The sequence below is a fragment of the Anopheles stephensi genome, chromosome 3 (genome assembly GCF_013141755.1).
Source record: "Anopheles stephensi strain Indian chromosome 3, UCI_ANSTEP_V1.0, whole genome shotgun sequence".
Classification (NCBI taxonomy): domain Eukaryota; kingdom Metazoa; phylum Arthropoda; class Insecta; order Diptera; family Culicidae; genus Anopheles; species Anopheles stephensi.
Window position 1 is genome coordinate 62,629,600 of NC_050203.1, and position 12,982 is coordinate 62,642,581.

General features: G+C 42.2%; 1 protein-coding gene across 2 annotated transcripts; it reads left to right on the top strand.

Moving 5' to 3' along the window:
• Positions 1-21: 21 nt before the first annotated feature.
• Positions 22-12,942, top strand: LOC118510591 (transmembrane protein 65). 2 transcript variants are annotated; one of them, XM_036052592.1, is made up of 6 exons: positions 23-807; positions 2,689-2,817; positions 5,909-5,950; positions 9,466-9,533; positions 9,647-9,850; positions 10,170-12,942. In XM_036052592.1, the coding sequence occupies exons 1-6, from the start codon at positions 423-425 to the stop codon at positions 10,320-10,322; spliced, it is 981 nt and encodes a 326-aa protein (XP_035908485.1). In that variant the 5' UTR covers positions 23-422; the 3' UTR covers positions 10,323-12,942. The 2 variants fall into 2 exon arrangements, with proteins under 2 accessions (XP_035908486.1, XP_035908485.1); XM_036052593.1 differs by lacking the exon at positions 2,689-2,817 and having other exon boundaries at positions 22-807; positions 10,170-11,481.
• Positions 12,943-12,982: the final 40 nt, after the last annotated feature.

Here is a 12,982-nt window from a genome sequence, read left to right on the forward strand (position 1 = left end):
TTCTGCCTGCGTTGAGCCCTATTTGTTTCTTGTTTTGTCATTTGTTGTTGTTCCTGCACACACGTTCAGACTCCGCAGCGTTTTCGGGCCGATAAGAGTGATCTCGGGAAAGTCGACGAATTTTCTCTCTCCGTACCGTGGTGCTTCTGGAGGGAAATCGAAACAGAAGCAACACAGAAATCGGTTGTGCCATTTTCCGAGTGAGACGCCAAAGTGAGCCGATTTTTTCCCCCAAAATCCGTCATCTCTTCGCGCGGAGGTGTATCTTGCAGGCAGCAGAGCATAATTCGTGTGTGCTGATAAGAGCGTGTTTGCGGCGAACAGTGAACCAAATTTCCTTCCCGTCGTCGTGCACCGTGTGCTTCCGGACAAGTCCGTTCCAAACAGCGAAAAGCGCAAAGAAAAGCGTTACAACGGTACCGATGTGTGCGAACGTGTCGTGTTTGGTGCGCGTAGCCAGTATGATGTCACAGTGTGCGAAATGTGCTACACCTCGGATGCCACGGATTAGTCACCGGATAGGTGGGGGGTGGGAGGCGTGCACTTCGCCCTACAGCACGGTCGCCCAACACCGTCCGCAGCTAGCGCGATCCGGTGGCAGAAATGGATACAACCGTGCGACGGCCACGGTCAGCTTCTTCGCGGAACGGGACGGTTGCTCGGTGCGGTCCTACACGCAGGCAGCCTCAACCCTTACCCGGGAACAGCTGCACGATCTGGTGTACAGGTTAAACGAAGATGAAAGAGAATTGCTTATGAACACGCTGAAGCAATTCGAGTCCAACAAAGTGAAGGCAAAGTTTGAAGGTGAAATTTAACACTTGAGCTCTGTTGAGTGCAGCGCGTAGAAGCACTTTATCCTTTTAGTTTTGTTTTTTTTCCAAATCTCGATGTGTCCCGCTCCTCTCCTTTTCCACCACACGCGAAAAAAGCGCTAGAGAAAGCGCGCTGCACCAATGGTGCGGCGCTGGCAGGAAGTGGAAGCCAGAATTTGCCTGCTCGTAGGCCGGGTGGTCCAATTGCTCGCGAAGCCAAGCAAAAATAGAACGGATTTTACGCTTCACGGGTCGTGTAGAAATGAAATGTAAACAGAAATTCAATTGTTGTACATTCGGCGGTCGAGGCAGCAATGGATACCATGCTGCTTTATCGATGTGCTATCGCTCGCGCTAGAACAGCGCTTATCCCTCCAACGAGCAACAAGTTCTGGCTTTTCTTCCAAATTCATGCGCTGCGCTCTTCTTACACTAGCATCGATTACATTACGCGGACAGCGAAGAATGGATCCAGCCATAGCGGAAGAGCGATTCCTAGCCAAATCGTCCATGCGTCAATACCACCAAGGATTCAGTAGTGCAAAATTGATTTAAAATAGGACCATTCTTCACCTGTACCCTTGTGCCCGTTCGGCACGACCCGTACATGATGTAATCAATCTTGAGGAAGATGATTCCCAATCTCCCGTTTTTGTCCCCCGTTCAATGTCAACTAACCCGTCTGTACACTGTACCTGCAAAAATGATACGAAAAACAAAGAACCACACAGCCCCAAACACGTCTAGTGCCTAGTATCCCTCCCTCAAAAGTACTTCTTCACACGATTTACCACACACGCTCTTATCAACATTTGTACAATCAGGACAGTAATTGTCTCTGCGGCAGTTGTTGCACGTTGCCACCCTTCTCGTTATCTCGGCGAATGTTATCTTCTTCTCGTAGTAGGATCTATCTCTACATAAGCTGACGCTCTATCCGCACACTCTATCGCCTTCTCTACTCTACTCTTACTCTATCATCTAAGCGATTGATGTGATTTTAATTTAGATGTTATCGATAGGTGGTAATCGTTCGTATTGTTCCTTAGTTTTATTTTTGCTTTTGAGTTTAGCTGTACAATATATGCGTTTTTGACGTGTTGAACGAACGTTGATATGGTGTTATCCCGCTGGTTATACATTACGGTCAGGTGATTTATGAACATGGGCACACCACATACGTTTCCCTGTGGGTTATGCAATGCGAGTTTTTTGAAACATTGCAAAACAGAGCATTACGTGTGCCAAGTATGTAAATAAATAGGTCATATGTTGCTTATATAGCTAGCTTTTTTTTTGTCCCGTACCAGGTTCGTAAGATGCATTAGAATACCTATTTACTATTTTATTTTAGAAAAAAAATGCGTTAAAGCTTATTGATTGTTTCGTAACTGTACAAGTAGTACAAATTAGGACACGCAATTACAACTGACCGTTTTTGGGCCGTGTTGATTCCTCTGCTCCACTTTGAGCCATAACATTTACTACAACCTTCCTCTCGATTATAATGCCCAGCGTAAAGCGCTGGCAAATGGCAAATTCTATTTCAGTCCATTCGATTCGTTCATTCATAACTTATAATACACTAGACGGCAATACCCTGCCGTTAGAGTTAATTGCTAGAGCGATGAGAACGCACGACATTACAAGATCGTCCTACCGAAGCAGGTGTAATGTTTCGATCACGCTAGGTTAGCACACATTATCCTTTGCCAAGGTGGCATTTGGTGTTGTGCGTTGTGGTATAGTCGACGTCCCCTGACCATCATTAGTTGCCTGGTCCCCGAGTACTACTAATAAAGCGATGCTTCGTAACGACGGCGGTATGAGAAATGGCTGTTACTATATTCAAAATCCTACCCCTACAACATAGGGCAGTTGGCAGCAACCGTTTGGCGAAGTAGATTCGGTCGTCCAGCAAAACTAAAGCCTGCCCTGGGAGATGTAGATCCTACCGGTTCCTACTGCGCGGTGCCGGAAGATTGGCTGCAAAAAAAGTTCGGTATGCTTTGTGTATGTTACTTTTCTATTGGTTTGTGGTTTTTAGTGTTTACGGTTTTTGTTACGTTACGTTATATTTAGAATTTCTGCAAAAGCGAACAAAACGGTTGGGGTTTGGGTTTTTGCGGTGGGAAGCTGTAGGGGGGGTGTGTAGGAAGTGTAGGACGGCTAGACGAGTGCTTCATTCATAACTTTTGCCCATTTTCCGTTCCGCTTACTAACCTTTGCTAACCCATCGTGCATTAGTTAATGCTTTCAGGAAATTGCATTTTGATAAATGACATTTAGTTTGCGTAGAGCGAATTAGGAGGCGTATTCATGCGTGGCATCCGAGTTAATGATAACTGTTAAACATTAAGTTACACGTTGAATCAATAAGTTCATCAAACATAAAGCGACAGACAGATGCAAAACGAATATTTTCAATATGCTGAATGCCGCGCTTGGTTAACTGTTTTGAGGAAATTTTTCTATCTTTACATGCAGGATATCCCGGAGTAGTTTGGTCTTTTTTCCCCCCATTGGCAATTGATATTTTTCCATATTTTGTACCTGAGAGTGTTCAAGGTCATTAAATAATTTCTGGATTCGTACCGATCCGGATGAAGGATATTTTTGAATCCGAAGCACCGTATTTGACGATTGCGCAAACATGTTTTGGCAAGATGGAGGAAGAGCATTGAAAAGATTAATAGTTGTGTTTGTAAGTCCGTTAAAAAACTGTGACTATTATATCTATCTATATACATAGGACGATATAGTACAAATTCAAAACTATTAAAAAAAGAGAGTTAAATGCTCCGGGATACCCCAAACTTCAATAGTTTTTTTTTAAGATAATTTTTGGAATTTGGAAATTTTAAATCCATACTGCTTAAACCCTAAACGTACCACAAAAAAGAAACACATTCGGTTATCAAGCGCAACTTAAAATAAATGTTGTACTTAAATTTTATTGTTTTAAGATACCGCATGGTACGGTTAGAGTGGACATGCTGCTACCTTTTTTTCATAAATTAGCAACAAAAAAAACTTCAACTTGCTTACCAGAGAACTTTGTACTATGTAGTCAGAAGTTTGTCTTTCTTTCCTTTTTTTCTTAAATTCTCTCCTCTATATGCCTAGACGCGAAATTAAGTCAATTGGTATGGAAGTGGTACATAAATAAAGCCGTTTTTCGGTAGGTTCCCGTCGTATGTACACTGCGCGCGTGCTACATGTGTGTGAATGTGAATGAGGTAGAGTTAATGTATGGGTAGGTTCGTTGGGATACGTTGGCAAAAATTGGACACCCTACGCTCCACGTAGGTGCCACAGTACCCGGAGCTAATTTCATGTTTGCAACCCACCTCGTTTCGTCCCCCCCCCCCCTTCCTCCGCCCCGTTTGTATGAGATTCGTGCTTGCTGTGTAAATATTGATTTTGCATTATATTGACTGTTTTCGTTGCGCCTAACATCGATCCCGGGCGTCAAAGTGTGGTTGCTCAAACTACACCGATTACATTTGCATTCTATGTAATGCAGAAGCAAGGTGTGTGTGTGTGTGTGTGTGTGCAAATCCTAGCTTAATAGCGAAATACTTGTAACACGTAGGTACATGTAGTGTAATAGTAACTGAAACCTGTGGAGCAACTGAGCAGTACAGCTGAGAAGTAAGATAGACGAAAGGGTACCTGGGTTTGCTTTCGAGAGCTTTCATTATTTCTTTCCCCAGTATGCATGATTTATGATATTATTTTAGCATGATTCAGCACACCTCGAACGGAGTGTAGGATGAGTAGAGATTGAACCGAAAAAAAGAAATTAAATCCCCATGGAAAAGTCCATGTTTTCGGGGGGTTTGCATCAATTAATCTTGTTGGGTTTAAGTGTACATCAAACGCAGCCAGGTAAAATAATGTTGGTCCTGATTTGGGACCCGGACGGTTTGGGGAGGGCCTTTGCATAGGCCCCTGGAAAGGAAACCCTGTTTATCTTACCGTAGGATCAGTAACCCTTATTATACCAATCAACCAATCTTGCATTAATCATCGAATCGAGGAATGCGAAAGTGTTGTCCGGGCTACGTGAGCCCCATACGTTATCAGGGAACGCATTAGCAGTAACTCAGCAACTACTACTACTGCTACTACTGATGAAACATTGATTGAAGTAGGACAAAGGGACAATGCTCAACCCACGCTGGAAAGCTGACACTATTGGTGGATGGTGAAAATTGAAACAGGCAACGTGTAGTGGATTGGCTTTCTGTGCCTGTGCTTTGCTATTATCTATTGATTGCATGACTTCCTGTTTATCGATGCGTATGATTGTTTTTTCCGTTTTTTTGTTTTTGTTTTGCTTCTCTTAATAAAGAACACCTAACTAGACAAAGCATGTGGTCGCTTCCGTGATAGAATGTAATTTCGTACCAATCGATGGAAGATTGCTTCATAAATTGGCATGACACGTACCGTGTTGCATTCCAATAGAATAAATCGTAGAAGGAGAATAAAAAAATGCTGATAATGTTAAGTGTGTATTCTAGCTAACACTACTACTACTACCACTCACATCCTTATGTGCATGAAACAATCTAACCCGCAGAAACGTGACTAGAGATTCAAAAAAAAGTACACTATGTACAACATCGACCAAAGCATTGCAAACATGGCAGAAAACAACCCAATGTCTGGTTTCGAATGATTTAATTTCGTGCCTTTTTTGCAATGTACGCTACTCTAATGGTAAGCAGAGCCGGGCTCCGCCGCCGCTTTTGATGTTAAATTATGCATGAAACGAATTTAATTTTGGGCTGTTGTCTCTCTTTCTCTCTCTCTCTCTCTCTCTCTCTCTCTCTCTTTGCTGAGGCACTTGCCGCTCTTTACCATTTTTTCCATTTTTGCTCTGCCTGTTGTACGATATTTCGCAATAAAACGTGCATTGCTTCATCCCATCTTTAGATTGTTTAGAAAATATGTAGTTAATATGAACCCCCGGTGCCGGTGCGGATGGGTCCGAAACCGTTCCGCTCTTGTTGTGTGCAATTGTTTGTTTGATTTTATTTTGTGTTAAATATTAATCGATACCTTCTTATGCCTACTACACGCAGCCGAAACAGTACCAGTACCAGCCACATCGGACCTCATGAAACGTAAGTAGCGATTTTTGTAATTTTTTATTTACTGATTTTTCTTGCCCAATCACCAACTGCCACAGCTAATGGAGGCGCATGGTGTTTTTCATCGTACACGCAACTGTGTAAAAAAAAAGGGAAAAGAAAAACGATTTAAAATTCAACGCCAGCCACAATTGGTAACGGTATCAGCTGCTATTTATCGATAAACTTTTTCCTTTTAATCTCATAACTTGCGGACACATTTCCTTAAAGTGTCACGCTTCGTACAGTTTGCAAGCACAAGAGTATACGGAGCAATTACCGTTCCTTCAACATTCCTTTTATTGCTCCGTACACAAACATGCTATTGTGTCACGAGAATAACTGTCCATGGCATCTGTTTTCCGTTTTGTGAATGGATTGCTTGACAGCCTGAGAAAGAAAGAAGAAAAGCTTGAGATTTTGATTCGATGAAAAGGCTGGTGCGAAAGACACGCTTAAAAGGAATTTGAACAATAATCTATCTACCAATGTCGCGGAGATTGAAATATGTGAAACAATTATAACAAGATTCCAGTTCACTGTTAAATTCAAGCATAAATTTTAGCGAGTTAATACCATTCTGGGGAAGGTTGTTAGGTTTAATAAAACTAAACAAAGCACCCAGGCTTACGGCTTAAGTCCTTTCAAATAGTGGCCGTGTGAGACAAAAGAACACTTCGTGCCATTTGTGTGCAAGCTGCTAAGTTTATCCTTTTCAACAGATAGTACCAGCCGAGCTCGGCAATCCCTCCCCGCCCGTCTCTCTAGTAGTAGTTTGTCCGTACCAATTTAAGGTCGCACTGTCACGCTGTCGGTGCACCATTTGTCGACCAGCAGGAAAACCTTTTCACTTACACCTGTGTGCACGGGTGTGTTTGTGTGTGTGTGTGTGTGTGTGTATTTTGTGCACACATTCTATGGCGTTGATAAATTTTGCCTCTGCGTGTATCCGGCACACTTGGCATAGACGCTGAAAACGCTTTCCACTCGAGGCGGCAAGTGGGCGGAAAAAAAGGCGGTGTGAGACTGAGCGAAAAGCACGGGAGCATAGGTTTCACCGTAGTCATCATCAGAAAGAATTGTTGATTCGCACAAGGTGTGAGTTTCGCCATGCGAGAGTATGGCTGTGGCAGCTACTTGATGAATACTCCCCTGGCGAGTGTATTGAAGCACCATTCGTTAACCGAAACGGCCGGCATGGCGTGGGACTTTGTGGGAGATAACGTTGCAACGGATAGAACGGGCTTGTTGGCTTGATTGAGAAGTAACTGAATTATGTACTAATTGAAGCTTTGATTGAAAGTAAAATCCCGAGTCCGGTAATGTGGGGGAGATGTGTGCAAAAGTTAACGGCAGCGGACTTTTAGTTGCTTGAGTGTTTTTTTGTTTGTTCCTTCTTGTAAGTCTGCAACATTTTAGCGTCTTAAAGCTTAACACAATTCTCCTCATTACTGTGGGCTTTAAGCTCAACGATGGTTTGGTAGTAGCATTGCTCGAAATAACTTGGGCTGTGTTGCGTGTTCCCACCAAGCAACAGTTCTAACCACATAGCTAACAGTTTTAGGATTGATTTAGGATGTGTTTATGCTTGTGAATTGTATTCGGTGTACCCTTAGGACAGAAAAGGGTTACACCGAAACGCGTTCAAAAGGTTAAAGTTTCTTTTTCGCCCGGAAACCAGTCCCATTCTGGTAACATAATACTGTTAAGGGCATAAGGTCGAAACGAAAAAATAACGCCACCCATACAACCACGTCAAATATCTGCCCTGACAGTGAGGAATTTAAGATGAGGTCCCGGTTGGTGCTGTTTGCTAACTTGTACTACTGGTACTAAACTGGACGGTACGAATCCCAAGCTGCATTAGCCGGAAATCAGTCAACCCGATGGGGACCCATCCAGATTCTTTGGCGTACACGTTCTGTGCCGCAGGGGAGGCAATTTCCGGGCGAAGAATAATATTTAAACATCTTTGTGATGGACGTTACTGCTCAAGGTCGATGAAAATTTGCGAATGAAAAGGGGAGTTTGGTTGAAATGTTTAGTGATAGTATCGTTTAAATTTATTACATGTATGCTTTGAGTAGCGTAAGCATTAAAAGAAATACTAACAGCTGATAGTAATGGATTCAATTTTGTTCAAATTTTACATTCAAGAATCCTTCTGGTTAAATTTTATCACATTTTCGCGGGCAGTCTTTCGGCATCTAATCCAGCAAATGGCTGTCAGTAAGAGGATCCTAACCAGCGTTGGCATAAAAATAAATGGTCCCATTTTCTCTACTGTTTCTGACTGGCTTGATGATAAGTTGCTTATTTGCCTTGGCTACAGAAGAATCAGATAATGTCCTCTGATAGGGGTTTGTTCAAAAATGTCTGCGTTGGACGATGCTCAGGTCACTTGAGAATCTTTTCGATCGACGGAGGCTTTTATCAGACTTTTTATCTTTGGCGAGTTTTGTATAACAATACCCTGTTTGCCCAACTTACTCTTCACAATTTAGAAGGATGGCATGAGACCATTAAAGTTTGACCACGATAAAGCTACTGGGCTCAACGGCCTCAGTTTTTCTCATTAACTTATGTTGTCTTTGAGGGGTCTTACAAAACTGTTGGGTGGCCGTGAAAGCAGTTCTCATTTGGTCTGTTTAATCTTTCTATAAACTCGTTGCAAATTTCTAAGCAGCTTTAATCCGTGGACAGTAAAGCATCTTCATAATTTCTCTAGTGCGTTGATCTTAGCCGATTCATATCAATTGATAACTACGCATTATTCTGAACCTTCATAACAAACACGAGTTAGAAAATGGTCATTTTTCAGGGCACATCGGTAGGATGCACAAAATCCGAGTGATTTAGAGAGAATTCGTGAAAATCTGTTTCTGGTTTTTAATCATTCGGCAAGTTTAATATTATCCATTAAATTGTTCGAGCTCAACCCGAAAGCAACATTGAACCAACCCAATCAAAGGACAACCAATCCCGATTTCCCAGAAGCAAGCGAATGAACTTTAAGAAATAAACTCGTTAGAAGTGGAGATTTTCGTTGTCCTTTGCTAATGAGATATGCTCGGAGCATAATTTTGCCGTGCTATTCTTTTTAGCTTCCCTTTGCCTGGGCCTTGTTGAAATGTGACCTGTGCGAACCGTTGAGTTGTAAGGTGTTTAAAGTTTTAATGACGTACATTACCGCACCTTGGAAGGTGATTTGTGTGTAGGCGAGAATGGGGTGTTAGGTTGTGATGCTGGTATGCAAATTAGTTGTTCATTAATTGATTTAATGCATACCGGCATTTGCAATTCTTATGATGATAAACGACGTGCACCTGGAAGAGTTTTGGTGAAGTTTGCACACTAGTTATGAAAAGTTTTAACATAAGCAGCTGTTAGGGAAATTCGAGCGTTTTTAATATGCCCAATAGGTGATAGTTTACGATAGCCGAAATTTTATTAAAATGGTTTTGTGGTACATAAGTCTTTCAATTCAATCTCTTTATTTACAATTACAGTCGGATTGGTGAATGCCCTTCCTTTCATTGGATTTGGTTTCCTCGACAACTTCACTATGATTATTGCGGTAAGCATAAGACATTTTTAAAGTTAGTTTTACTTGAATTTAGTTTACTTTTCAATCGTTTGCTAACCCCCGATGCTACAACTATTATTCAATGACCGATTCTTTTTTTTCAGGGTGACTACATTGAGCATACCCTCGGATTATTTATGTGCATATCGACGATGGCGGCGGCAGCGCTAGGGAATACTATCAGCGACGTAATAGGCATCGGGTCTGCCTTTTACGTGGAGAAGCTTGCCGAAATGAGCGGCGTTAAGCCTCCGAAGCTGTCACCGATTCAGCTGGAGATGAAAACCAGCAGAAGAGCGGCCAATTTGGTAAGAGTCCTCCCTTTTCTTCGCTGTATGATGGACGAGCCGTTGCTCGTCGATAGAATAATTTATTGCCTGAAATATTTTGCGCTCACCCAGATCCGGGGATTACAATTTCAAATTTATTTCCAATTTTGCTTACCATACAATGTTTTTTTTTTGGGTCGCACACTGATCAGACATTTGCCAGTCTGGCGCGTTAAGGTGTAACAAAACCTCTACCTTCGTTTACTTAGTGCACGATTTCATTTTTAACATTTCGCTGTGTTTTTTTGTTTCCTCTATTCTTTTTCTCAAAAACTCGCACGCAATGCCGGATCTCCAGGGACGAGTGCTGGGTATTACGATCGGTTGCCTGCTGGGAATGTGCCCTCTATTATTCATGAAAGAGGATAAGGATAAGGAAAAGGAAAAGGGCAAAGACAAAGATAAGGAAGCAGCGGCGAGCACGGTGGTAGATACTGTTGCCGTGGAGTAGGCCTCCACTTGATTGTAAAAGCCGGCGTGCACACACACACACACACACCAGGCTGTTGCCGCTGTATACTGTTCTTCCAGCATAACGCGCGGCTATGATGTGGTTTAGGTCAATTTACAGATGAAGTCCCCCACATGGAGCGAAACACCTATCATCTGCCGACAGAGTAACGAAATCCGAAATTTAAATTAGACAGATCCCACTTCGACGCGGTTAATATTTTACGTTGATTGATCGAAAACGACTGTAGCAAATTCGAATTACTGCTGCGTACACTGGCAAACAATGCGAAAGCACGATACAGATGCAGGCGTCCCAGCGAAGCACATCGACTAAACGCACGTGCACGAGTTCACGACAAGCAGCTAGGAGCTGGATACGACTATGTAAATATGTATTATCGTCGATCATCGCTTTTCGATTCACGGCCCAACCCATCGTGCTAACAGCGTATTCGGCGGTGGATATGCCTATGTATGAGCTGTGTTGTTTCATTTCCTCGTGATGAGTTGACCGGCCGTTGTCGAATTCGTACTGCTAGTTATTGATTCACCGCTATTGGTGCTACTGTTACTGCTACTATTTATTAACAATCCTCAATACGCAACGCTATCGTGGTAGGAATGTATGCTAACGGATGCAAAGCTAGCTGCGTTACGGTGCAGAACACAAAACATAGATCAGGAGCGTTTGCTTGTTGCGTATGTTTCAAACTATCTCTAGTGCACAAAATATGTTAATAATTACGTTTGCTTTAATTGTTACCTTCTAGAACGAAACGTGACTAGTAAAACTAGTCCACCTATTAATGTGTTATCGCTTCGGGAGGGAAAACACACCAGAGAGAGAGATAGAGAGTATGCTAGCACAACGGGCTGCCATGAGTTTCACTGCTTTGGTTAAACTTAAAAGGCAAGTTAAACTTACACGAATTAAGAATTCGACGACACGACACCAACTACTTTTACGATAGCATCATCTTGAAAATCAGCTACTAAAATATGCTAGACAAATGTTGTGTTTTTGTGCCGTAAGATAATGCTACTCCCCGTCCTGGACGACATCCCCCATAGAATCGACAAATTTGACGAACCTTTGAATATGGAATCGAAACAAAAAATGGTGCAAATACCTAAAAAAAATTATGAATGTCACTAGAGTAGCATGTTGTAGTAATTGGGTCCATTGAGAAACAAAATATGCAGGAACATTTGATTAGATTAGGGTTAAATAACAATACATTGGCAACAGCTTTTCTGCAAATCAGAGACCAATTTCTCGAACGTGTAAAAGTAGTCAAACAGATGTAATCGTGTACGGTGGCATAAGCGAACGGCTTTACCCCTTCTTCCTTCTAGTTGTTTTTGGCCGGGTAAGCCGCGGGTCGCAGGCGTTATGATATTACGGAAGAGATACCTCATTACTTTGGAGCTAAGTATGTTCTTACCCGTTTGTGTGCGCTGATAGCGAGCGAAAACTGCTGATGTTTCTGAGCGAATGAGTTGCAGGTATGAATGTTTCTCTTTCGAGTTTTATTATTGGGTGGTAGTAGTGCCGTTGAATTGGCTAAACCTTTTATGTGGGGTGTGACAACATCGGGAGTCGTTCATAGTTTTAGCCCCCCGTCACTAATGACGATGCACTTTACGAACATCCCCCATCCTGAACCAAGTTCTTCCACATTCCCACATTGAGCGCGGACAAATTGGTAAAAAAGGTAGCCGTGCGCGTAGCATAAATCCCTCCATGATAAAGCACAATAATATTCTAAACTGACTCTATTACTCTATTACTCGAAACCTACCCTGGCCTTACACATTTACCGTACAATTTAAAACTCGAAATCAGCAGAGCGTGGAATTGAAACAATCGCCCGGATTGGTTGCAAAACGATATTGAACTATTTTGTCTAAAGCTCTTCCATCTGGCTTCCGACGGTGTCAGAAAAAAACGAACGTTTAAGCCGCGCGGGAGAAAAACCATTTTCACATTCACATTAAAAAGGGTCAATTTTCTAGCAATCAAACACCTGGATAGCACTGTCCTACGTCGTCTTTCAACTTAACTCAATACGGTCGATTAAGTATATAGGTACGCGACCGCGTACGGTTAATAAGCAACTATAGCAAAAGCAAAACTAGCACAATGCGCATTTCAGTAGTAACAGTATATTAAAGAAAAAAAAAACACATTATGTAGCTATTAGCGGGAAAACAATTGACATGTTGTTTGTCCCCGGCAAACGTTTGCCATGGATCACGGGAGATTAGGAAACGGTATGTTCTCTAAATACGATGCCAGATTCAAATCCCGACCGGTGGGATGATGCTTGTGAAATGCTTTGTAGTTCTTCCAGTTAGCAAAATCACGGACAGCGCATTTTGACACACTCAAATGAGGAAATAATGATGCTCAAATTAAAAAAAAGAAGATAAACAGTTCCGCGTACGGTAGTAGTTAGTATTCATGGTAAGGGGCTCGTGTACCATCACTTGACCCCGCACATACAAACAAACTCACAATACAAATCGATAAACGATGCAATGACGAACAGCAATAGAAATAGCAAATATTGAAACAAATGTGTACCAAATAAACATTAATTCTCTATCTCATCTTACGCGCAGCTGTGTTGGGTTTGGCTATTGGCTAGGTTTTAG